The following is a 27,717-nucleotide window of genomic DNA, read 5'->3' on the forward strand; positions in this document are numbered from 1 at the left end:
AAAATACTGCATAACCCTGAGCTGTTTCCTTGAACTTGTCTCAGAGAAGGAAAAATCTTGCGTCTACTACCTATGCGGGCTGTTCTCAGGAGACAAGAAGGAAAAAAATGAAGCATCTGATCTACTTCCTGATTTTGTTACTTGTTTCTGGAGTAGGAAGCTTTGATCTTGTCATCGACGAAATCCCAGATGTGAGTATTTCAAGGCAGGGCCTAGGTCTCCCTTCCTTGCTGATGTCAATGTTGGAGCTGCAGCTGGCTTCGGTTGGAGCAGAGCTGGGTCATTGCTTTAGAGCTCTGCTTGTATCTCAGGAATTCTCTTCTACTTTTAGCTGTAAATGGGATGGTTCTGATAATTGGGTTTCACCTGTGATTCATAGCATTGCTTTTTTAATATTATTAAAGTTGGGATAGTATGGGCATAACTCCAAGTTTCTTTTCAAGCAGGATTCATATTTTTGCCCCAGCTTTGCCTTTTCTGGTGGTTTTAACCTTTAAACATTCACGTGGGCTTGTATGCTCAGATGTTCGGTGTATTTTATATCCTGTTTCCCTGGAATAAGTAGAAACAGAGCATCAAGATATCTGTGTGGACGGTGTCTCCTGTATAGACCACTATGAACTTCAGCAAAGCTTCATATGGTCTCAGGTTTTTGTTAACAAGAATTCAAATACAGAGTTAAGATCCTATTGACTACACTTCCCTCAGCAGAGGGATGATGTTATTTATAGAAGAGTTTGTAATTTCTTAGGATAATACAGTGATGAAATGAAGTATAGTTATATCTTTGACTCTGAAGCTGAGTCCAAATTTAAACCCCCAGACTCAGGTGAATTTAGATTTGTGTGTCTACACCCATTTCCACATTGCCATACTGCAATATTTCTGTGAAGTCAGCAGGGATGGTGTGAAGCTTTCTTTTCCTATGCAAGATTAATAAAAAGAATTAGTGAGCCAGGATATCTTCTTTTTCATTATTCATATAGCACTTTTTATACTGAGTTTGTAATTCCCAGGAAAGATACTCCAGACCTGTGGTCCTTTCTAACCATAGATGCCATATCAGTTTAACACCAATGTGTTTAAAGAGTTTAAGTTAATTTTGTGCAAACCTTTGTGTGTGTGCTGTCATATAAGTTGTAGAGCAACTCATGTACTTAAACTTCTTTATTGCCATAAATTAAACCTCTAACAAAATTTAATTAAGAGTTTTGCTGTGGTGTAAGAACCACGCTTCCAATTGAATCAGTGCAGCTTTGCATTTGGAAAACACCTGATGTTCCTTTACTGTCAATGGGACAAATTTAGTTCTCAGGTATACTAGTATAAAACCAGAGACAATTTCTACTGGTTTGAGCAGAAATTCTCTGAACTTGCTGGTTTAAATGAGATCAGTATCTGAAATGCTGTAGTTACCATGGCTAGACCCATCCTAATGATAATGTGCCTCTTGCTCTTTAAAGTCATTTCAGCGTGTTAAACATTACTCCTTGTTTCAGAAGGAAAGGTTGTAAAATGATGGTAAAGGTCATGATCTTATAAGAGTATATAGAGCTAGTTGGCCACAGAGGGAAACTGAATGTGTGAAATGCAGCATTTTGGTCTGAGATGGCTTGTGCCTCTGCTCCCCATTTGCACCAAGGGGAGGTAAATTGCCTTTGGAACTCTATTAGAGTGCTGATCAACAAAAAAATCAAGTGATAAATAAAACAGTAAGGCAGCAGAAACACCTCTTTCTTTCTTTCTTCTTCTTTCGCCTCTAGGAAGTGGAAAACCTGATTGACCTAGAAGTCGATGGATTTCCTTCAAGCTCCAAGACAAGAAATGGCAGGTACCAGGTACAGTACCCAGAAATGCTTCAAAAGAAGGGAAACAAGAATGCCTGGGAGCTCTCGCCAGGTGGTTTGTTCTGTGTCAAGGGTTGTGAGTGTGCAATCAGGTGGGACCAGCAGGTCCTTATATGCATTGAGACCTCCGTATCTCTTGTTGGGATAAGAACTGCTACTCTTGTTTATGCAGTACCTAGCACAACAAGGTTTTGTTCCATATCTGCGCTCCTAAGGACCATAATACAGATGCTAATCAATGGAGATACTTGTGTGTCTAACTTCATGTGTGGGAAAAATCCCATTGATACTGGTGAGGCTTTTCAACGAGAAAATGGAAAAGTACTTCAGATACTGGCAGTGTAGGCTGAAACCTTTCAGTCCTGCAGGTAGTCCATTCATTCATATTTAACTCAGCTCAAAAGAGTGCAGCACATGTCACACGGGTAATGAGCTGGTGGAGTCTGAGACCAGGGAAAAAAAATTGTTTCCAGCATGCTGATGGGTTGCAGATTATTATAGTCTGTTGGCTTCTGAAACAGAAACATTTAAACCAGCATTGCGGGAGTTTTCTTGTGACTTACCCACTAGTAATTAAAAATAGTAATCATGGAATCAGTTTTTTGAAGATATTAACTTTTATTACACTGCATGAAAGAAATGATCAGAGTGGACTTTGTCCTCCACCAAGCTCTGGTGCTGCCTTTCTTGAGCTTGTTCAATATAGTGAAAACAGAAGATCCTCTTGAGTAAAGTTGGATTTCCCAGCATCTTCGAAGTTAAGCACAGGCAAACATGATTCTTCTTTATACTAAGGCTTTTTGAAAGGGGCCTCACACAGAGCGTAAATGTGACTTACTGATACCGAGAGCCCCCATTACACTGCAAGAAAAATGGAAGATTTCAGCATAAATATGAATCAAGCCAGCTCACATTTGCCAGACCAGTATTTAAATAATTTAGTCATGATCTAAGCAGAAATCCCCTCTGGCTGCACTTCTTCAGGGCATCTTTTCTTTCCAACATATCTGTATTAGTGCCATATGTATTATGTTGCCTCTGTTCCCCAACTTTCCAGATACATTGTAGTATAGACAAATGCATGCAGTAATTTGCAATTCTACTAGTGGTTTTATTATACCAGTTATTCCTTATATTCCCATATATTATTTCTCATCCTTTACCTAATAAATGAGTCTTTACAAACCAGGAGAACTAAGATCTCAGCTATAGGATGAGCTACGCTTATGTTAGTTGAGTCACAATAAAATATTAATAAATGAGATTAAACTGAACTATGTGAAACATCTTGAGACAGTAGCTCTTGGCCAATGGTAGCACACAGTTACTTACTGTTAATCACTAGAGGAAGGCTGTCTTCCAAATTACTATTTTAGCACTATGGTTTTCTACAGTGAGGTCACTAGCCCATTGGCAACAAGACAACAGAACTCGGCAGACCCTACTGATTAGCTCTAAATAGAAAGAACTGCTTTCTAGGTCCAGATCAGGTATTCTGGTGAAAAATATTTGCTCCTGAGTAATTCCAAAACCACTGTGTCTCAGGTATGTGAATGGTCCTCGTGACCACAGAAACAGAGCGCCCCATGGGCTGGAATGCAGGTAACCTTGTGAACCTCTATATGATGGTGCACTGCCATTATCTCTGTTTTAGAGGTAGATAATGGAACTTCTGTCTAGACTGTGAGATGGGATGTTCTGTAGCATGCCTCCCAGTTTTGGTCCTGATCTCTGGCTGTCCAGAGCCAGGTGAGATCACACTTACTTCCTTACTGCCTTGCCTGCATGGTTTCCTCTCCATGAGAACCAGCACAGGAAGAAAATATGGAAGAAGAGAGAGGGTGGCATCAGCTGGCTGGAGAGCCCCCCAGCTCCCAGGGTATAAATGCAACCAGAGAGACCAGGATCTATCTGCAGAACTGTGAAGACAAACTTTGCCAAGCTCTTAGGTTTGAAATGGCTCTTCTTGCACCTCACAGTAAGGATTATGATCCCCAAAATGAGTCTGAAGAGGCTGCAATGAAATTGTGGTGTGCTAAAAACTGCTTAGAAAATGAATCTGTGAGGAAACAACACCTCAATGAACTGCGAGGAGATGCCAGGTAGATCCCATCTTCTTTCTAGTTTCTCATGCTGGGCATCTGCTTTTCAACCTTTTTCTTGCCCCAGTAGAAAAGTAATTTCCTTCAAATGCAGTATAACATCTCTGACTCTGCTTTCCTTGTTTTACTAAGTCACACCTCAGAGTAGCCTGTGGACTGCAACTTGAAAGCAATGGTAAGCTAGATGATGTAAAAACTGCAAACTCTTGTAATGCATCACCTCTTGTAATGTGTTCCTCCCTTAGACACCATGGCTTCTTCCTCCACAGACAGGACAGGAGGAGTCAGGGCCAGCAGCCCTGGATAAAAGTTAGCTTGAAGTACCCAATATTTTCTTGACTGTAGAGTGCATAGTAGCAACATTCATGCACAGTGATTTGAACAAAGATCGTTATGGAGGGCTAAATATCCATAACTTGCTCAGATGTCAGGGGAAGACAGGTCTCAGTACCTGAAGATAGCGCCCAGCATTTGTGAAGACCAGATCCTTAAAACAGTTCCTGAGGCACTTGTTGTCTCCACCCTAATTAACAATTTGCCACACATTAGCTATTGTACAAGATACTGTTTCTATGCAGTGCAGTCATCAGCAGATCTGAATGTGATTTAAAGGCAAGGATCAGCCATGAAATCCTCACGTGAGAAATAGCATGAGTCTCACGTGCCACAGAAGCCCCTACAAAGCCTATGTTCTCAGTAACCACACCAGCACTCAAACTTGATGTATAGTTATCTACAGCTCTGTCCTCCTGACCTGTTGGAGTGGCTGCCCTCTGCAACCTTTGAGATCCCAGCAGGATGATTGGCTTGCCCCATGTCTGATCTCTAAAAACAGCAGTGGGAGGCACTACATGTGCAAGTGATAAGCTCACGTCTCCACCAGCGCCTCCCCCTTCTCCACCCTCACAAAAACAGACAGGAAGAAAACCTGGGCATCTTGAAAGCTTTAAGCATCATTCATAAAGTGAGTCGGGAACTCTAAGCTCATCTGAGAACCAGAAAAGTACCACAATAAATCAAATTGCCTCTGTGCTAAGGTCTTGGTCTTCATCTTTTCAAAATTAGATTCATTTCAGCTAAGGTTGGTTTAGTCTTAATTGCTATTCATGCTGGTGATGTTTCCTATGCCATGGGTATGTGTGGGGACAACAGTCATTCTTCATGGTGTGGTTCTTTATCAGATGTGAAGGGTCCAGTTCACTGTACAGTGATGTTTGTGGGGTGTCGGGATGGACTGAGCAAGCATCAGTCCATCAGGGTTTGCAAAGGGGCTCTAGAGAGCCATAAACCTCCATATCTTGAAATCCCAGACGGAATGTTTCAGATGGAGCCTGTAGAGCTAGTGAAAACCCACATTTACTCTCAGGCAGGTGGAAATCCTGCAGTCTCTCTACCTGGCTTTAAAGGATCCTTAAAATCATCTCATTAAAATGATCTTGCTATGACCTGTATCATCTCTTATGCAGCCCAAGATTTTCCTAGTAACAGTATATTAATTAGCTTCAAATGAACTTAGTAACTGTATAGCAAGCCTTATATGTACCATGAAACTAATGCAGTTTTCGTGAGCATCTTCTGTGGTTTTGGGTCCCCTTGGATTCAAGTGCTACTGAAACCTGAGATGAGATTGGTATGTTTTGGTACATTTTTATAATTTAGCCATCAGTAGCTGAACTAGTCTCCCTAAGTTCCTGCTCATCAGCAGTGGAGTTGAATAGCTCAGTTCACTTGCCTCCGTGTACGGATCTAGCAGGGTCCAAGACATCTTACTGGGTGCCAGATATCATGCAAGACCTACAAGATCCTCATGATCTCCTGGAGCCCCAGCTGAAGGCCAGGGTGGTAACCTTGGGTACCCACTCCTCTAATCAGTACAGTCAGCATGGTTTAGGGCAGGACTCATTCAACCAAATGGAGGTATCTATTTTCAGATGAAAGGGGTCACTCCATGGACTGTGAACAGCTGAGCTTGCCCAGCTGTGATGATAACACCAAAGTAGATATCTGCATTAAACAATTGCACCTCCCCCTACAACTAAGTGAGCCAAATCCCATCCCAGGATTACTTATGCAAGTTTAAGTTTTAGGGAATTAAACAGAATGATTCAAATGGCCACAAGATGTCACCACCTTTTCAAAGATATTTCCAAATGGAACTATTCATAGGCCAAGGGAAAAAACCGACCATTAATGAGCTGTATCAGCTCTTCTAAACAGCGCATACATAGCTAATTTTACATATATACAAGTATATAAATGTAATATTGATTACACAATAGGGGGGTTTATATATACATGTTGCATATAATATGATAATATATATTCTAAAATGTAAATGAAAACAAAATGAGCTAAAAAGGTTTTTGAGTTTTTTTCACTTGTCCCAGAAAAAAAAAAGATAATATTTCTGTTAAAATAAAGGGTTTCTGAGTATGACTTTTTGCCAGCATGTTTTGCTTTCAGGAAGAATGTTTTTGTTCTAGAAGAGAATGTTTTCTAAAAAAAATAAAAGAGAGAGGAAGAGAGTTGTCCTTCTGGTTTTGATAGCCTTGAAGTCGCAGCTGGGAGATCACGTGCTCCAACATCCCATGTCTAAATACGTAAAATAAGACAAAAGGCATATGCAAAGTCTGAGAACTCAAAACAATTCTCATGATCTTGGAAAGCAGCTTTTAGATGTTTGTTACCACTGTCTGATCCCTGTCTTGAAACAGCCACAGTCTGTGTTCTTAGCTTTGCTGAAATACATTCTCCATATTTTTCTTTTCCAGAGAAGCACATCCGACTGGGGGTATGTTGGAGATCTGGTGAGTTTTTTTCTTCCTCTGTGGAAAATAATACTGAACAAAGTGATTTTCTAGTTAACCATTTTTTGGAAATCAATCCTTTTGTTTGTTCAGTTCCTTGTTTTTACCACTGGTTGGGTATTAACCTATTTTCTTTAAACACAGCACTGTTTGCACAATGCTGTTTATACAACTGCTCATGGAGGGAGAAAGGTATGGCAAATATGAAGAAATAAGCATCAAAAGTGATTAGACAAAGACAGTATCTTAATATACCGGTTTAATACTGTTCTCTCGCTGCCATGGTTTAATCATTTACAAGACTAGGTCAGTAACCAATGCTTCAGGTCTCCCTTATTTAGGACTTCTATTGGAAATGTACGTGCTCTCCTCCTCAGTATATGATGTTGAGGATTACTGTGCACCCTTCTATACTGGATTGCACCGATAGGGTCATTCCAATGACTGGTTGCATTGTCAAAAGCAAGGAAAACATTCCAGCTTAATAAATTTCATCTTTCAGCTGAAATGTTATAATGAACTATATTCACATGAGTACCCTGCCACAATTGCCAGGCAAAACATGGAGGTGTCCTGAACTTGAGTTTGTGTCCCATCTAGCTGCCATATTGTAAGGAACAGCACTTGAAAAAAAGGCACTGAGACTATAAAAGGAGTTGATATTTCCCTCTAGGGCACATTTTCTAGCTGTGTCCTAAATTTATAGAGTAATTTTCTCAATTACAGGTGGAGGACGATGACAAGATAGGTCTTTACAGCTACAAAGTTCAATCCACTATAACGTCACGGTTGGCCAACACAATGATCCAAGCCAAAATGGTGAATAACGCCAAACGGTCCCAGCACATATTGTTTGATGTACAAGTCCCCAAAGGAGCCTTTATTGACAACTTTACTATGTAAGTAGCCTTGTGGTCTAGCAGGGTTCAACGTGGTGGCAGAATGTGGTGGGAGGGAAGTATTTGTACAAGCAAAACACCTCTTATTATTTTCCAGGTTCAGTGTAATTTTAGCAGACTTTCTCAATGAAAAAAAGCTCATGTCATCATACTGTCTGTCTGTCCATCTCTTCCTTTCCAGTAATTATTGGGCCATTGGCCAACATCAGCAAAATTTGACAAAAGGACAGAAGTCTCAACTAGACTAAGCTCCTAACTCTCTTGTGCAAGTTGGCACCAGATCAAAGGAGAGAGAGAGAGACCCAGATAAGAGCCCTGGCTGAACAAAAAGGAACTAGCCTCGTTCACTACACATTCAGAGAAGAAGCAGCCAGCAAGCTGGTCAGGAGACATGTCCTGATCCATGTTCCAAAACAGGCATGACATCAGTAACTGCCTGCTCTGCCCATAGAATGGGGAAAGTGTGAAGGAGGTGGGGGAGAGCAGATCCTCCTCAGAGTACAAGAGTGCTGGCTACTTGAAATAAAAAAGCAGGTAGGGAAAAAGATACAGATCTAGTGGAAACCAGACTTCGTTACTTTGGGGTTAAACAAGAGCCTTATTATTTCATTTCCCACCAGCTTAGATTTCACTGATGTTCTTCTAAAGTGAAGAAACAATCATCAATTGTAAAGTTGTTTCTTTTGCAAACTGACTGTGCTTTTCTCTCCTAGGGACATCAATGGTATAACATTTACCAGCAGAATTCGGGAAAAATCTGAAGCCAGAAAAATGTACTCTCAAGCAAAAGCCAAAGGCAAAGCTGCTGGAATAGTAAGGTATAAAGACTTTGGCATATGGGTATTGTACTGAACTTATTCATAGGAGAACTGAGGTGATCCAGCCCAGGAGAAGATAGATGAAGGGGGAACCCTGGGAAGGAAATGGGTTGCTTGCTTACAGCAATTCTGATACTTAATTGTCAAGGACTTATCTTGTGTTTCTGCTTTCAGCTTGATAAAACATACTGTGCTAACAGACAACAGCAGTTCCCTGATATAGGCCACAGTTAGAATCAGACCCAGCAAATGCATAAATCTAAACCAAATGCAAAGAAGCTCTCTTTCTCCATGTATTTTCTCAAAATAACCCCACAGCTGACTTTTCAGGAGCAATGCCTTGGATATGGAAAACTTCAAAACTGAAGTGAATGTGCCCCCAGGAATGAAGATCCAGTTCGAACTTCACTACCATGAAATGATTCGAAGGAAACTGAGCTCCTATGAGCATGTCATCTCTGTGAGGCCAGGACGCTTGGCAAAGCACATGGAGGTAAAGTAGAGCTGGTGTGTGTAGGCAGCACCCCACAGGTGAATCCTCACTGAAAAAGCAGCCAAGGTTCCTACAAGCCCCACAGCAAGACGCTTCATCTACAGCTCCTTCCTTTCATATGGGCTTGGTACAAAGAGCCTCAAGGTCACTGTGTAGACCAGCATGAAACACTTCAAACCAGGAGCCATGTAGCTACATGAGTGAGGAGCAAATGTGTCCTGCCTCGTCTTGTACTAACACAGTTGGGCATCTCCTGAATCGTGACTGACTCACGTCAGAACCACTTGGACAAACAAGCTTTGGCCTATATATACCCTTGTGTAAACTTGCCTTGACTGAAGGAAAAAAAAAAACAATGTTTGCTATTTATTTGGAACAGTGCTTTTCACAATAATCCCAACTTCATGAGACAGTGTCCTATGAGAGCAGATGTTCTCTGAATGACAGTCCCTCCACAACTGTCTGCCAGAAGATGATTTGTCTTATTCTTACCCTCTTTCTTACACTTGCATATGCAAAGGTGTCCTCTGACATCCATCAACAGACACAAGATACAGGGCTAGCTGGACATTTCCATCTGGCCATTCTTATGTTCCTGTTTCATAAATATCTTCTTCAGCTTTCCATGGCTTCAGCACAAGCTGTATATGAAAGTTTGCTGCTCACATTTCCTTGGTGCAGGCTGTGATCTGCTTCAAGCTGTCCAAAGGCCTGAGTCAGCCCTACTGAAAAGGACACCATGTCCTGCCTCCTAGTAGTCTTACGAACTATGCAGAAACACAACCAGAAAAAGGCCTTATCTCAGGCTGACAGGATAAAACCTTTATTTTCCAAATAACCTTGGTTAGCCAAACAAAAGCAAAAATACTCTCTGTCCTGTCAATAGCATGAGTAGAGAGGGAGAGAACTCATCACCGAGTGTTCCCCTGGCCTCCTAACCCAAAGCAGCACTGAGGCAGAGTCACTTCATGCTTCTTTTGTGATTTTAGCCTAAACGATGATATCACCCTTGACTCCTATCCCACCACTTGCCCCAGAGGGTGAAAAAAGAGGAAGAATGAGCATTACCACCAAATTCTTTCTATTCTTTGGACACTTTTTTTTTTTTTTTGGCCTTTCCATTGTGGGGTATTTTCAGCATTGCATGGATCCCCACCACAAATAAGGCTAGCCTTACTGGCGCGTTCTCTCATCCCCCAGCTGGAGTTTGCCTGTGGAGGGTTCATAAGATCCTAGTACAACGCTGGCACTGCTCCATACTAAATGTCCTCCCTTCCTGCCTTTAGGTGGATGTCCGCATTATTGAGCCACAGGGACTTCGCTATGTGCATGTTCCTAATTCACTAGGAGATCATTTTGATGGAATCACCACCATCTCCAAGGGAGAGAAAAAGGTAACAGACACAGACTGGAAATAGCATGAAAACTTCCGGTTTTACACTTGTTCTTATGCAGTCATGGCATTTTTTCTTACCTGCTGGAAGCATGCAAAAATATGGCAAAAAATATAGTGTCTTCATTATTGATACCTAAATGTACAAGATGCTCAAATACTACAGTGACAGCAGTATAGAAATAGTGTGTAGTCCATTCATCTTTGTGCAAAGCTTTTAATTCGTAATTCTGAAAGAGCAATGCACTGAGATTGCTGAATGTGAAAAAGGTAAGTGAGTGATGAATATCAGGTGGAATAACCATTCTGGAATAACTCCACAATCTCAGTTTAAACCGAGAATATCTGCATAGGGACTTATTTTAGGACTGCTCTTTTCCTTAACATTCTTACCCTAGCTTTCTCCGGCATAGCTCTTGAGTATAAGTAAACCCTCCAACAGTAGAGAAGTTTTTCTCAAGAAACTTCAAGCAGTGACTCTGGGAGGGTACACTTCTTCTCACTCTTACATAGACATTTAATACAGGATATGTGAATCAGGCCCAAAATGTCTGTCTATACTACTATAATAATATATCAGACAGTATTGTTTCTTAATATCTAGGCTCAACTTTATGTGTCATTCACCCACATTCCTAGTTCAGCAAATTATTTCAGAGGTAGTGTGTGACTATATATATTATGTCTTATCTTCTCAGGAAATTTCAAGTTATACAGTCAAAGCAGAGAAATAATGCCATAAAGTCTGCATAACCAATCATGTGACTAATGAAAATGATTCCTAGTACTCAATTTACAGACAAATTACAAGCTTTCATTTGTTTGAGAAAAAAATCAATTAAAAAGCTATTTTAAATGTTGATAAAATTATGGATAGTTTCAAGTAGGTAAATGTTAAATAAGCCAACATATTACTTACTAGAAATGCTTTGCACAGCTCTAATTGAAATATTTGGTGCTCTAGATGGGTCATCTTATTTGTGCCACAGTTGCTACTACTGAATCAGCATATCCAGGCAAACCTTAATGCTGTTTTCCTTTTGAAGTGACAAAGTCCATTTTCCACTTAAACTAAGAGTACAAATAAAGAAAGAAGAAAAGCATTCAGTGAAATAAGATATTTCATGAATAGATGAACTCCTTTTGTTTCAATGATCCAGCTTTCACGCAGCATCTGACTGACCGATGATCACTTCTCATTTCAAGGCTCATGTTTCTTTCAAGCCAACGATGGCTCAGCAAAGAAAATGCCCCACGTGCTCATCCACAGCAGTAGATGGAAATTTTGTGGTGCAATATGATGTGAACAGAGAAACCACGGGTGGAGAATTGGAAGTAAGTGTTGCTGTTTAACTGGGATGGGGGATCTGTGAATAAAAGAATTGCTGTCATTAAGCAAACTGTGCTAAATAAGCTTCATCGTTCAGGAGAATAAGCATGAGAAAGAGCTCTGTATCCAATTGAAAGAACAGAGAGGTTTTAAGTGGGCAGAATGGATTTACTTCATTTATGGCTAAGACATGGTCCTACATATAGTCAGGAGCAGATTCCTGTCTTGTCCAAAATACAATGTCTTTTATACCTAGCAACACTCTGGTGATTTAATGATGAATCAGAGGACAGAGTCATTGGACGTTGTACCAACACATCACAAGGAGACAACCAGAACATCACTATTTTTATGTAAACATGAAGCAGAATTATGGTGTTGAATTATTACAGACAGAGCAGTCTTTTTTAATATGTTTTTCATTCCTCCCTATGCTAGTGCATGGCAGTTGTCTGAGAACCAGGCTCTGCTTTCCTTGAAAAAAAGTAAAGACTGTGGAGCATAAATGGTGTAAGGCTACAGAGACGTGCAGAGCTGAAAGTTAGAATTAGCTCATAAAGAAGAGTAACATTTTCTGCTCTGTTATTGTCCTGAGTTTTCTGACATCTTTACTATAGCTCACTTTACTGTGAATATTTTTATTTTATTTTGCAGATTTTTAATGGCTATTTTATTCACTTCTTTGCCCCGGAAAATCTTGATCCTCTGCCCAAAAACATTTTATTTGTTATAGATGTCAGTGGCTCGATGTGGGGACTGAAAATGAAACAAGTAAGTGCTTGACCTCTATTGCAAAGTGAACCTCCTGCCAACTTTTTCCATGTGCCTTACCATACAGTTACGTAGCAGATTGGCACTCAAAATTACCAGCTTAGTTCTTTACGCTTCACTCCATCAAAAGCCTCACTGAATCTGAAGAACATTTGGTGAATCAAAGACTTCATGATTTTACTCTTTATTTGTAATGCTCCTTCCATGTTGTAAGGAAGAAGTGATGCCATCAGAACACAGATTTTAGCTCTAAATTAAGATTTTAATTGACAGATCACAAAACATTTTGCAAAGGCTCTGATCCCCTTTTTCTCTAATCTCTCCTACTGAATCCTGGGAAAGTCTCAGTGGGGATACTACATCCCTGCTTTCAAAAAGTTGTGGACAAATTGTTGACAGCCCACTGAAGAGCCGTAAGAATTGTTTAGACAACATAACCCATAAGGGGAAAAAAATACAAAAAATAAGATGTTTTAGGCTGCAAAAGAAAAGACTTGGAGAGACATAATCAGCCTCCAAATATGTGAACAGTTGTTCCAAAAGGGAAACTCATCAACTGACATTCATGCCCACCCAGGGTAGAATAAGATGGAATCAGATAGATTTCCAGTGGGAGAGATTTATATTAGATATTAGGAAAAACTTTGTAGTGCTGAGAGGGGAGTTCAGGAGATTTTAGATCATGTGTCACTGAAGGTTTTTAAGAACTGGCTAGACAAACATTAGCTGGGAATGATCTAGGTATATTTGAATTTCCTTCCAAGCACAGTACTAAGGTGTGGCAGATTGCTTCCTTGGGGAAATCAATGCTGCAAAACTGTGGTACAGGCTAATTGTCACTTATTTAAATCACACATCTTCAAACAGATGCTACGCAGCCTGAAATGCCAGCATTGCAGACAGAGCTAAGTCTCCTGAGCTGATATAAGCAATTCCTCTCTCCTGAACCACAATGTCTCACAAACTGCTTCTCTTTCTCAACTTACTCTGTGTTAGCAGGAGTTAAGCAAAGATGGGTTGAGTCACATGGGTTTGTTCTTGCTAATTGCATTTTTTCTATGTTTCTTTGGTGAAAAGTTCAACTTTAGCAAGAAGTGCAAAAAAAGAGAGATTTGGGTAGCAGATCCTATTTTGGATTCCAGTGCTCATGTTCTTATTCATTAGAGGCATCTGCCTGTAGTCCCAAGAAGATGCTTTCAGCAACTGGAAGCATAAACTCATCTTCTCTTAAATTTCTTCTTCTCAGACCATCGAGGCCATGAAGGCAATATTGAGTGAGCTCCGTGCTGCTGATCAGTTCTCCCTTATCGACTTCAACCACAATGTCCGGTGCTGGAGAGATAATCTAGTCTCAGCCACCCCAGCGCAGGTTGAAGATGCTAAGAAGTACATCCAGACAATCCATCCCAATGGGGGTATGAGGTTTTGATTGCAAGGTTCTCATGGTAGTTAGATATCACAGGAATGGGTACCTCAGACAACCTTCAGACTGGCAGAGTATTCCTAACAAAAAGTCTGATTCCCAACATGGGAAAAGTGTGCCCTGGGGCTAAAGGAGAGCAAGGATTCCAGTTGATTGTGTTAGGGGATGAGATGGCATTTTCTTCTACTGAATAAGCTACGACAGATAGAACATAGATCATAGAACAGCTGCCTTTAATACATAGGTCCTACCTCCAGCCTCACAGATCCCAAATATCCTTGAAAGACAAAGGCCATCTCATGCCTTTGCAAATCAGATCGTACGCAGCCCAACTCCAGGGTCTCCCCTGGCTATAATTTGTAGGCTACACCATGATCTACTAAATGCCACCCTAGGCAAACTGTTCATCCTTTTCGTGCCTTCATTTCTTGTCTGATAAAAAAGGACAGTTGCCTTTTTCAGCCTTACAGCACTTTGGATGCTTCATTTGTTAGTGTTTGAGCAATTTGTACAGAAGGGGCTCATGATCATTTTAATCTACTGCTCTCTGAAGTGCAGTTCTGGTTTAGTTGTTCAGTTATTTGTATGCCGATAGTGTGTAGAGGGTCTCCCCAACCTCAGACCCTTCTGATGCTGTGGCACCTTCATTTCCAGCAGCTTTCACTGGCAACATGTAAGGTAGAAGCAAGGTGAAGTTATGGACTTGTCCAAGATCATCAGTGTGTTGGGAATAGAAAACCATGTTGGATAAATGAGTGTCTCATAAGCCTGACTTTGTTATCCCAAAACAATTGAGAGATAAGCTAAGAGACCTGTTCCCATCCAGCAAAGCCAGTTTGCAATGCAGCATTTTATTATCCTGACTCTGGAGCCACTAATTTTTTTCTTTCTTGACAAAGAAAATACCCAATTTTTTGACTGCTCAGCCTTCCTACTCCTGTTCCTTTCATATCAATTTCTTACTCTGTCCCTTCTGTGCCACAAGCCAAACCTTTAGACAGGCTCAGTAAACATACACCTCTTCTTTTCCAATCAAGATGTCCAAGGAAAAGGCTGATGCCAGAAAAGAAAGTTTCATCATGCTCTCATTCAATCATTTGCCTGCAAACCCACTACTTCTCCCCACAGCAAATAGTTCCCAACATCACAAATGGTCCCACTGGAATTAGTGAGGGGGAATGGGGGGGGCCACATGAAGATGACAGCCTGGGATGAAAAAGGGAACCAGAGTGCAAGCAGATGTACTGTAAGCATCACAGAGGAGGGGTTTTGCTGCCTTGATCTCAGGCCTTGTCCATGCTGATTAATTCCACTAGAATCTCAGAACTGATCTGGATTCAACAAGGGGCTCGACAAGAATCAAACTTGTTTTCTTCATTGTGTCTTTGGCAGGCACAAATATCAATGAAGCTCTTCTCCGAGCCACATTCATCCTGAACGAAGCCCAAAACTTAGGCATGTTGGACCCTAACTCAGTCTCCATGATCGTATTGGTGTCTGATGGAGACCCGACAGTAGGTAAGGATCCTGCTTTAGGTGAGAAGAAAGGCCTGTGGGGTTAGCCTGAGAAAAGCATGCAACAAGTAGACGCTTTGACAGTAAGTTAAAAAAAATCTGTTTCCCTTTCTTCCAATGCCTGTCCTGCTTTTGCCAAGTGCTATAGGTGCCATGGGGCTTTGCACAGAAGCTTTCAAAAGTTGAGCAGTTCATGTTATACAAGTTATGTACTTCTTGCGATTACAGAGACGCACAAGTCCTGTAGGAGAGGTAATCACAACACCCTTAGAAAATGTTTCCTCTTCCAATGACCTTAGCCCAGACAGACCTACACAGCCCCAAGTGTAACATCAAAATCAGGAAAATAAAGTAGAAAGCAAATTAATTTGGATTGTATTTGGTACTGGTCAAAAGCAATCGTTTACTGCAAGATGCCATCCCAAAAAAGGCTGCCATTAAAAATAAAACTGAAAAAAAGTCAGTTCCTATGGTGGCAGAGAACATCTTAAGTACAAGAAACAAAGTAAAACCTTTATGAAGATGTCTTAGTCTGCAGACACCTTGAAGCAGTAATTCTGGGAGAGGTCTAGATGTGTTACAAGTACAAACTCCCCAAGAAGTTAAGAGCCCTGGATATACAAAGAATATGCATCAGATAAAAAAAAAAAAGAGTTCAAAGGAATCATCTTCAGTGGAAACAATTTGTTAATCTCCATCCAGGAGAAGCTCAAATGTCACTGTAGGCACTGCAAAATGGAGATTTGGCATCTGAGCTAATTGTCTAGATTTCCCTTATATTAAGAGAGAACCAGAGACACTGGAAGAGCATGAATGCATCTACCTTGACGGAGACCTCCTCCGTTGCTCAGATGGATGTCACCCTTTATGTGTCTCCAAGGTGAGCTAAAGCTGACGACGATCCAGAAGAATGTAAAGCAGAGCATAAAGGACGAATTCTCTCTCTTCTGCCTTGGGATTGGGTTTGATGTAGATTACGATTTCCTGCAGAGAATCGCAACTGACAACCGCGGCATGGCCCAGAGGATTTTTGGAAATCAGGAGACTTCTGCCCAAATGAAGGTGCGTTTCTGGCCCATTGCCTCTGAAACTCTCCAGTTCTGTTCACAGCTGTGGAGATGGGTAACTCCACTAGCAAGAGCAGAGTTACTGTAGGTTCACAGGGGTGGTCATGAAAAGTATCATTTCTTCTGGAGAGTCCTGCAAGATGACTATCATGTATTAGCTTAAGTGCTCCTAGTTACAATTTTTGTAGTATCTATAATACATACTTTACTGCTCTTTGTGGCATTAATATTCTATAAAAAAGCTCTAACCATAAAAAAAGATTTCCTGAATTAAAATTAAGGCCTGGATTTTATCTCAGGCCTCTTCAGCACTAACAAAAAGCATAGATATAAATGCTAAATGATAATCCATGCTTTCCTGGTGTGAGAAAAAGTTCAATTCTAGGAGGCTCTGGCTCCAAATCTGTGCAGCAATTGCTGATGAACAAATTCTCACACCCTTATTCTGTTTCTATTCATCGGTTTCATCACCTATGCAGGCTTCTCATACTTCTTCTTTCCCAACACAAGTGTGATAGGACACACACAGGTGTGCCAGGACACACTACATGGTGTTCTGCCAAACGGAGCAGCTCTGACAGCGCAGCCCCTCAATATGAGACAGCCTCCATCCATAGCACCATATGGGTACCTGTTTTCACTCTCTGATTCCATATGCTAAACCCAGCTGTGCACACATCCCAGTTCACACCAGCCAAGTACAACAGGGTCAGAAAAGGGTAGACAGTCTACAGCATAGAAGCAAAACCAAGTGAGATACAGGTCTAGGTTTTGGCAAGAATTAGGTGGGAAGCAGCTGTGTGGCTTATACAGTAGCCAAGAGCTAATCCACCTGATAATAGATTCAGGCCCATATACACCTGTATTAAAGCCTTTTAAGTCTAGGAGGAACACAGCCCAGGGGTTTCTGACCATCCTTTGACTTCCACAAGATTTGGGCCAGACCTTCTTGCTGTACCCTCTTACAAGTGTACTAGAGTCTAAGTATAAAGGAGTTTGCTTTCTCTGGGACAAGGGAAGTCCTACTTACCCATTAGGGCTCCAGGTTTTGTCACCTGCTGTCCTTTCAGTAAGAGTGACACATGTGGAAGGGTTGCTTTGGGTACAACAGACTCACTTCTTTGTCTCCTTCCATCTCAGAATTTCTACAATCAGGTTTCCACCCCGCTCTTGAAGAAGATTCAGTTCAACTACCCCCAGGAGTCAGTGTCAGATGTCACCCAGAGCAGCTTCCACAACTACTTTGGTGGCTCAGAGATAGTAGTGGCTGGGAAGGTTGACAAAGAAAACCTGCAGCACTTAGAAAGCATCGTCACAGCGACAGCAGTGAGTGAAGGTGTCCCTCGGATACCTTCTCCTGGGGTTTGGGCTGGTTCATTCACTCATGTGTACGGTCTTCTTGGGGGGTTATTGCCAGCAGAGTGCTTTGTCCGCTTGGGTTCTGGGTCGGAGCATGGGGAAACTCACGGGGGGGGGGGGGGGGTGTCCAACAATGTTTCACAACAGCTTCAAGTACAGTCACAAATAGTCACTGCCTGCAGCCTGCCAGAGGAACTGCCTTTTAATAAATGTACCGTACAAAATTCAGTTGCAAGCCAGACTAAGACTATGGAGTCCTCCTTCACGCTTTGTGAAGGTGCAGGGGAGACCCCCTAAGGTAGCTCCTTTCATGGCTGAACCTCCCATTGTTGGGGAGTTCAAGCTGGTGGGTCTACAGTGTGTCAAGTCCTAGCCCTGTCCTTTCATGCTCTGCCTTGTGCCATATGTGATGAGGCTTTACCCGTGTTTTCAGGACTGCTCTTCCAGGTGGAGTGGGATGGGGTGGGAATACTACATCTAGATCCTTCTTTCTGAGGAGGAACTGAAATATCCACACTCTTATAGGGCTTAGGAGTTGCCATGTGTTAGTTGCTGGAAAAAAATCAAACATTCAATATTCTTTCCTGCCAAAACACAGTGCAGTCCAAGGGTCTGTGGGAGAAGTAGAATTTGGTTCCTGTTCCTCAGTAGGAATTGGATGTGAAAAAGCCTGAGGGGAGGATGGCAGAGCTCTGTTAAGAGCCTCTTCTTTTGGCATGTGGTAGCACCCTCTTTGGCTACTGCTGACAGCTCCTTTACCTATTTTAATCCACTGTCACGAAAATGTCTTTAACAGAAGACCCTCTTGTCACAGCTCTCCTCCCCATGGCAGTCAGGCCAATGGTGCTGGGACTTTCTGATCTAGAAGTGACCTTGGCCAGAGCCAGAGTGGGGCATTAATGACAACCATGCTAAGAGGGGAACTCAAAGCCACCCCATTCTCCTGGCTTACCCTCCATTATCTTTCTCTCTCGTTGATTGCATAGGCAAATGCAGAGCTTGTCATGGAAACCCTGCGAGATGTTGAAGAACTGGATGGCTTCATGAAGAAAGACAAATACGCAGATCCCGACTTCACTAAGAAGCTGTGGGCCTATCTGACTGTCAACCAGATGCTGGCAGAGAGGTGAGGACAAATGTGGTCTGTGGTGGGAAGGAAGAGAAACTTGAGAGCGATCTGGTTCTCTCTGAGACAACAGCTATGAGGCTGCCCTCAGGGTTTCAAATGTGTAAGGTAAAAAAATCAAAATATAGGTAGGTGATATCTTCAGCCACATTCCTCCTATTTTTAGCACTCGCAGATATCAGGGAATAGAGTTTGGGAACAGTTAATTAGAGGAATAAGGGTCAAAGAGATCTGGCTGTGCGGTTGAATGAATGAAATGAATGGGAGATTTGCCTTACAGAGCCTGAGTAAAAGCTATGGAAAGGTTCAGGATGAATCCCCAAGCAGAAAGATGTCTCCTGCTGAGACCAGGAGATAGACTGGGCTTCTTCGAGTCCAGGCCAAAGCCCATAGAAGCCAAGAATAGTCTTCTTAAGGAGAGTGCATTCACACAGGCCCTCGGCCTTTCCTTTTTGCAACACGTACCAGTTTGGCTCTATGACAACTCTGTGGAGGATTTGTCATGGCAGCTGCCCTGTAGAGCTGCTAACCATGCCTTCTGTTTCATTTTCCACCCAGAAACACAGCCCCCACTGCAGCTTTGAAGAGGAACATCACCAAATCCATCCTACAGATGTCTCTTGACCATCATATTGTTACGCCCTTCACAGCCATGCTGATAGAGAACCCTGAAAAGGATGAAATAATGCTGGCAGACCAGCCCAAAGACCCCAGAAGGGGCTGCTGCCCAGGTTAGTGTCTCAGTCTGTCCATTATTCTACCTCTCTTTTTTACTTTGTTCTTCTTGTGTTGGAAGAACAACCATGTTCGTTGTTCACTCCAGGTGTTTGTGCTTATAGGATAACCTGTATTTTCAGTGAAAGCTGACCAAACCTTCAGCCAGTTTGAGACCATCCTGTTACACAAGTGCTCTTTGGAGCTATTGGCTTCAGTGAGGACTCAATGTGCCAACATCGCAATAATGAGGTTTCCAATAAGCCTACAAAGTCACAGATTGAATGTCTTCTTACTGGGACAGATAGGTCTAGTTCCCTGCACTGAAGCTGTAGAATTGACTGAACTGTGTTTTATCACCACTTTTAAGCCTTGGAAGCTTCCTAAGATTGTTATCAATCAGCCACCAGCCCACACGGGATCTTTGTTGTAACAACAGTCCCTTATTAATTAAACTTCTAGATTTAAATCTGTTACTTCAATATGTGTTCCAAGGTCCTTGCTACAGCCAAATGAAGCAGGGTTGGCTTGGTCTGGCATCATATGGTAGAGTCAGTCTCAAAGCAATAGCTGTCGACATCCGTGGGTGTCTAGTGTATCCAAAGTCATCCCTGCACAGCCATGTGCTTCCAATGAAACTTAACAGCAGCTAATGTGCGCCCTCACCAGTCAGCGATTTGGAAAAGCACAACTGCTGCTGTCACGAAAACGTTGCCAGTGCGATGCAATGGAAGCACTGAAAGTAAAAGATCAGCTCCTTGAACAGCAGAGTCTGGTGGTTTAAAACCTATTAATAAATGGCAGAGTTTACAACTGGTTGTGAAGGAAAGAAGCAACCTACATTACACCAACAGACAGCATCATCCAACTGGCATTTCACACTGGAAGTGATTGTGACTTTGCTGAAACTCCAAGCACGTGTCCTGCCTGCTCAGTTCTCATGCTCCTGGATAACTAAAAAAAAAATGTCCTGGTGATGGCTTAATGAAATGGGGTTCTTATGTTTATTAATAGTTATTTTTAGGTTCATTTCTTCTTCCTTTCAGTTTTAAAGTCTGCAGCTGAGACCCAAAGAGAAATTAAATAGTTGTTATTTATACTACAACTCACAACTGCCAAACAGTTCAGCACAGAAATAGCATATATTGCATTCGTGTATAATGAATTCATTATACATGGCACCAGCTGACTAATTCAGACCATAATTATGTTGATTTAGATGATGCAGAGGATTTAAGTGATTTTAATATAGGTTCTTGTGTCTTTGTGTTTGATGGAATAGTCAAAACTTAACAACACTGAAACCAGGGTCATGGCATCTATGGATTTCAGGGACAGTGGGATGTGACTCTTGAACCGTGGTAGAGGACAGAGCTTGTAAAAATAATATCAAAGTAAATCTGTGCTTAGGATTGTGCAACACATGGGCTGTACCAAAAAGTTTGCATATACAAGGCATGGAATGGGTAATCTGAAATAGATTTTTCTGTCTGTCCTTATACAACTTTCATCAGAGCTGCACTGTTTTCATAGACAGAGACCATGTTTCTTCCACTGAAATCACTCCTCAAAGGATTGTCTGATTGTTCTTTTATCATGACAGACTTATTGCAAAACTGAGGAGCCAAGTCAGCAAAGCTTTTACTACCTACTAAATTTTTAAAATTCAGCTTTTTATTTGGCAAAACACTTAAGCCCTTGCATTGGGGGCTTTGCTAAAGTGGGGCCTGTTTGTATGAATAAGAATTAAAAAGTCAGGCTTCATTTTTCACCAATAGCTTATAGTTAGCTCAGCTGGCCTGGGAACTCGTATTCTTCTGGTAGAGACACTGGAGTAAATCCATCCTAGCTTCATTATACAAGTCTGTCTGTTGTAAACGGTGTTGCGCCTGCTTTACATTGGTATAACACCAAATGATCTGCTGCATTACTTTAAAAATTACACTATAAAATATGTCAGCACTAACAAAAACCTAATTATGACTGTCATTTAACAGGTACTCTAGGATTAACTCCAAATGCACCTAATAATAACAAAGGTATCCCAGCCTGGGCCAATGACACAATTGTACCAGCCAGTTTGCCTGAGCAAAGGAGTCCTCCTACGTCCTCTCTGAGCATAAACAGAGGTAAAAGCTACAGTATTGTTCTTCAAAGAAACGCCAGACAGCAACACTCCTCACCTAATACACAAATAAATGTGATATAACCAAAGTTATTGTGCAATTTGGGAATTTCAGCTTCTGTGACAAGATGCTAAACCCAGTAATGATGGAGGAGTCTATCAGTTGTCCTAATTTTTCTTGTTGAGTTTTCTGAATTGTTGTAAAAACTGTATCTTCATTTAGGGGCTAGTCCACAAGACAATACATCAACTGCTGTGACTAGCTGATGAAGCTACTTCACTGCTGTTGCAGAGGACATCAGTGTGAAAGGTCCTCGATACAGCCCCCGCTGAAGGTCTGAAAAATATCCTCTAAGCTACAAGCATGAGACTAGTTTAGATCCTGCTAGGCTCCCAGCAACCCCATCTTCTGCTGTGTGCTTCCCTGAGGCTGAGGCTGCTCGCTGAGCTTACATTTAGCTTCTCTGCAGTAGCAAAGCTAATGTAAAGTTACTGCCATTGTAAATGACAGATGAATGTTCTGTGGTAGATAAAAATCTCTGAATGCCCTGATGACTGATGGATCCTGTTAATGCTTGGGCCTTTGCCACAGTTTAGTGCCTACTTAAACAAACCAGCTGTGAGAACCATTGCCTATAAAAGCAGTACAGCTACAATAACTCTGGGAGTGTGCCTGTGTGTGGATGTGTGTATTTACGTAGCTATCAAACAAAGAGCTATCAAACTCCTTCTCAGCATAGCTCAAGGGTTAATCCAAGACTTTGGATAGTCAAGAAACTGCTTGGAAAAGAAGGTGAGCAAGGCGAAGTTACCTGTCTAACTTGTACATGTATTTCACACTGGAAATTCTTTTGTTCCTGGAAATGTTGAACAGAGCAGGCCTTGGCATCAAGTTGAGGAAGATCAAGCAGTTGATGAGAACAAGAAAAAATGATTGAGGGCTGTATCTAAGAGACTCAATATATTCAAAGATTCAAGACATTCAATAGCTTCTTCACCCCTTGGATGGTACCTACCCCACCATTTCCTGTGAAGACAATCCTGGTCAAGGGTCTAGGATTTGTCTAGTGCACAAGAAGAGTTAAATACTTCCAAAAGATGAGGAACACCAGTGAATGACTGGAAGCTGGCCTGGCTATCCCCATAGGCATGGGGCATGTCTCTGAATGTTGACAGGGAGATGCCAACCACCACCAAACCAGCAAGAGCTGGGCAGTGATTTGAACTTCAAGATGAGACTGGAGGCAGCTGCCTTCAGTGACTGGCGGAGGTGTTTGGCTCATTTGATGCCAGTTTTAAAGAACATATGACTTTCAGAGGGACCCAATACTACCAGGCTGTTAAACATTCTGTGAGAACAAGTCCTGGACTGTATTCCTCAGGGGAGTTCGTAGGCAGGATGTATCTTTACCCAACATCAGTATGGTGGTTTGGACTTGTAACGTGTCTGAGACCTTCTTAGTTTCAGAGAGTCATGTCCTGGGAGTGTGTCACTTCTAGAATTAGGCAACAGCTGGGCATGGGGGGTGTTGGATATTAGTTTTAAACAGAGGTGTCACCCAAATCCTGCTTTCCATGCCATAGGTCCTTTCCCGAATCTAGGCCTCAAAGATGTGTCCCTGTCTGTCTGGTGTCCAGATGGGTCCTTGGTCTCACCTGGAGGCTGGCTTCTATCACAAAGAAATAAAACTCAGCTTCTAGAACTCCAGGTTGAGCCTATGGCACCCTAGTGTGCAGCTGACCAGTTAAACCAGTAGTTCACTGCCCTTGGTAGTGTTCCACAAGCCAATAATGTCATATCATTTCCTTTTCTTAAACAGGGGAAGTATATGAGGAGAAAGTGTCTGAGAGGCTTTTGTGAGGAGCATCTGAGAACTTTCTTAGCTACTGCAGGGGTAGAAAGGGCCCTGGTCCTACTCTGAGGAGTCCCAAAAAGTGCTTGAAAATCCCCCGAGGAAAGCGTCTCAGTCTTTATGTCCCTTACCTCAAGGGCAGGTACTGGCCTGCTTCTCATGCTTGTTTCTTTTCTATGTTTCAGTTGACAATGACCCACATTTCATCATACACCTGCCCAAAAGCCAAAGGAACATCTGCTTCAATATCAACTCAGAGCCTGGAAAGATCCTAAACTTGGTTTCTGACCCTGGTACTGGTAAGGAAATAAAACGTGGTTTACTTTACAGCACACTTTTCTTCTCTCAGGTGTGAAAGGTGTTCAGAGGGAGCAGGGGAATAATCACCTAATCAAAAGGTAAAGATGGAGCCTGACACATCTTCAAGATGCGTAGCTAATGGACAAGAGGCAACAGAAAAAAGTTGCAACAGGTGAAATTCAGAGTAGGAGTGGGGTACTAGGAAAAACTTTTTCACTGTAAAATGGCCAAACCCTGGGAAAGGAGCCAAGATAGGCGAGGAAATCTCCATGATAGGTGAGGATTCCCCTTTCTCACTTGTACTTTTAAAGAACAAAGTGGAAGGTAGATACAAAGAGAAATAAAACTGAAGGCATTCCTGGTGGCAGGCAGAAAAGATGCGTAACTACCTATGAGCATTTCTTTAACTCCTGGGATATATGTAAAATGCAATGAGCATTTGGAAGCAGGTTAAGCGGGGCTGGAAATGCAGTACCATTCCTCCACTGCCCATCTGCCCCATGCCTTTCATGGATAGTGAGGGACTGAATGCCTTATGAATCAGATTATACTACCATCAAGACCTAACAACAATTCCCACCAGATTAATATCCTAAGGAATGAACAGTGACATCAGGAGGTGATTTAATAAATTATTCTCTTCTCTTGGCTGGCAAGATGAGAAAAAACAGAGGGGCAGAGGGGTCCCTGTTTCTGCTGATCCCATGGTACTCCCTGCTGAGATCAGAACTCCAAGTCTCTAGGTGGTGTGCCAAGATTTAGGCAACGTCTGCTTCTCTGCTCTTCACAGGAGTTGTGGTCAATGGGCAGCTCATTGGGGCCAAGAAAACAGAGAATAAGAAACTCAACACATACTTTGGCAAAATTGGTTTTTATTTCAAAAACAAAGGCCTGAAAGTGGAGATCACCACAGAAACAATAACACTGAAAGATGGATCTTATGGCATCACACTGACCTGGTCTGACACAGGGCATATCATTCGGAAACAGTAAGTTGCTGAGTATTTATTGTCTGCCCTATGGAAACTGTTTGCGACACAGCATTGGACTGACCCAGCTATGGGTGCGATTCAGGTCACAGGGTGCCTACATCTGTGCCCATGAATCTTAGCTAGATATCTGGGCTCTTGTTATAGTTAAAGAAATTAGGCAGTAGGGCCAAGAGAGCAATTCAGTTGACTAGACACAAGTAGAAAGAGATGAATTCCTCTCCGTACTGCAGACTGCATTAGCTAAGACCAGGATTCAATTGCCTAAACGCAAGCACCTAATGTTATTTGAGATACCTTCCGGGTTCCTGACATGATGGGAGACATAACTCACAACATCCAGGAGACCTTCACCTGCAGATTAACAGCTAGCAGCCATGTTGGACACCCTACAGCACTAGACACCTGTTTAGGCAACAGGATCACTTCCAAAATCTCCATTCACTGTAGCAAGAGCTTAAATTTGTAGGGCAAGCTTTGGTTGCCTGAACATGGCCATGAAGTGTCTGTCCTATTAGGCACCATCCTGCCAGACCCCTGGGTACCACTGCCAAGGCTGTGGGTTTCCGATGGATCCTCTGCCGTACCTGCCATCCCCGTGTGGGTGTTCTGGGTGCTTGAGAGCATCTCAAGGGGCCTGAGAACTTAATGTGTGGGCAGCTGAGCTGAGCCCTTCCTTTGGTTCATCTCTGCTAGGCTTCTCATATCTGTGATGAAAGAAAGCAACGTTACTATCACCGTGGGTGAGGAGATGTCCTTCATGGTTTTGCTGCACCGTGTGTGGAAGAATCACCCAGTTAATGTTGACTTCCTGGGAATCTACATTCCCCCTGAAAACCAGTTCTCTCCTGCAGCTCACGGGCTGATAGGTAAGGGCTGCGGGTCGGGTGGTGGGAATGGTGGGGTACTAGGGAAGGTTTTTTGCTAGATCTTTGAGTGAATTCATTGGTGTGTGTGTCCTGATGGGAAAGGTGTGAAAATTATTCAAATAGAAAATGGGGGAGAGTCCTGCGATGTCCTGGAAGCCCCAAGGACATTGTAGAACATCAGAGACCAGGAGATTATTCCTCGTCCCAGCTGGGGAGGGTGTTTTCAAAACAGGCCTGACTAGGTGACACTGCGACAGGGCTTTCCCAGCCTGGCCAATCCGCTGCGGGTAGAAAATAAAAAGACTGAATGAAACAAACGCCTCAAACCTTCTTTCTGAGAAGACTTCTGTGCAAACAGTTGTAATTCAGCTCTCCCTTGGATGACAGCCCTTTTCTGGCAATGATATAAAACAAAAGCAAGGGCTCAGTTCATGGGGAAAACCAGCCCTCCGAGCCCTGGACCCACCCAAGGCTCCTTTTAAGATGTGGGAATCCTGAGCAGCAGACGTTGTTTTCCCAAATACTCTTTGCAGCTCCAGTCTGCTCTCTTAGAAGAAGTTTTCTGGCTCAAAAGCAGAGCTTTTTACTCTCCAGGGTGGGTGATGAGATAGCGCTGGAAATACGGTGCCTGTGATCCGTGCAGGAGGGGTTTGCCTGCTGCAGCTAGCTTGATTTTCCAAAAGTGCCCGGCAGCAGCTTACATGAAAGCCTCAAAGGTTAGGACGTGTGAAGAGCTTTAAACCTCTCTTTGATCAGGTCAGTTTGCATCTGAACCAGAAGTGTATATCCACCACCAAAGACCTGGGCAAGCTCCAGAGAAACCACAAGCCACCATGGAAGTGAAAGGCAACAAGCTCACTGTTACCAGGTAATAATGTGCTTTATTGCTCTCTTTCTAAATCTGACTTCTTTTTCTTTTTAATGACGTCAATGACTGTAAGCTTATTAACTCTCAAGGATCTCAGGGGGGGGAAAAAATCCCTCTGTTTGCCCTCTGCTAATAATCTGGTTTTAGCAGTTGGCAAAACACTTGGGACAAGTTGGGTTCTTTCCTATTTTTGCATGAACAGTTCTGACCGTATAGCTGCCCAGCATCTGACCTTGGACAGGCTGTGTAAAAGTGCCTGGGACTCCCACAAAAGGGCACACGAGGTCGTAGAACTGTAAAATTCACTGCATTTTGTGGTTGTTTGCACTCCCTGCTGGTGGAAGACGCAGATCTCGCCACTTTGGCAGAGCAGCGCCATGAACAAGCAGGATTATCGATGTCTTCTTGTCTACCTGTCATGCCGTGACCTTCCTTTTCGGTGGCCTTTTCCTCACAGGGGATTGCAGAAGGACTACAGGACAGACCGCGTGCTTGGGACTGATGTGCAGTGCTGGTTTGTGCACAACAGCGGGAAAGGTTTCATAGACGGGCACTACAAAGATTACCTCGTTCCCCACTTGTACAGCTTTCTGAAGAAACCCTGAATCTCCAACATGGAACCAGTTTATTACAAAAAATTCTTATCTGCTCCTTCATGCCCAAACAACTCTTCCAAAGAGTAGCTGTCAGCCTATCAAGCCAGATCAACTGAAGGTGACTTCACCACCATTTGCTTTATAAATGATCAGTGTTTCAAAGCAATGTAACTCCCTTTTCTGTTAAAAAATGAAATCTGTAATAAAGTGACATGCTGGGCTGTAGTAGGTATCTCGCTCTTGCCATGTCTGATTTATTGGATAGTAAACTCCGTTAAAAATTTCAACTGTTTTATAATATACATTTCAATAGTAGACTTGCAACAGCATTGTGGCTCCTGCAATGTGGGTAAGACACACAACCAGATTTAATACTTACACCTTTGCTCTTTCAGACCGCTGGGAAAGTGTAAGTTCATATACTGCTGGACTGGGCAAAAAGGAGCATGTGCA

At 42.4% G+C, this 27,717-nt stretch overlaps 1 protein-coding gene across 1 annotated transcript; it reads left to right on the top strand.

Annotated features, from left to right (window-relative positions):
• ITIH2 (inter-alpha-trypsin inhibitor heavy chain 2) lies at nucleotides 1-27,694 on the top strand. The gene is made up of 21 exons (XM_075024621.1): nucleotides 1-191; nucleotides 1,764-1,838; nucleotides 6,721-6,756; nucleotides 7,483-7,655; nucleotides 8,369-8,473; nucleotides 8,804-8,966; nucleotides 10,253-10,360; nucleotides 11,566-11,694; nucleotides 12,344-12,460; nucleotides 13,707-13,875; nucleotides 15,276-15,401; nucleotides 16,279-16,460; nucleotides 17,606-17,791; nucleotides 18,811-18,950; nucleotides 19,509-19,681; nucleotides 21,662-21,793; nucleotides 23,828-23,941; nucleotides 24,733-24,931; nucleotides 25,628-25,800; nucleotides 26,557-26,668; nucleotides 27,126-27,694. Exons 1-21 carry the CDS (start codon nucleotides 108-110, stop codon nucleotides 27,271-27,273), a joined length of 2,844 nt encoding a protein of 947 aa, XP_074880722.1. The 5' UTR covers nucleotides 1-107; the 3' UTR covers nucleotides 27,274-27,694.
• Nucleotides 27,695-27,717: the final 23 nt, after the last annotated feature.

Source organism: Buteo buteo, chromosome 4 (assembly GCF_964188355.1).
Source record: "Buteo buteo chromosome 4, bButBut1.hap1.1, whole genome shotgun sequence".
Classification (NCBI taxonomy): domain Eukaryota; kingdom Metazoa; phylum Chordata; class Aves; order Accipitriformes; family Accipitridae; genus Buteo; species Buteo buteo.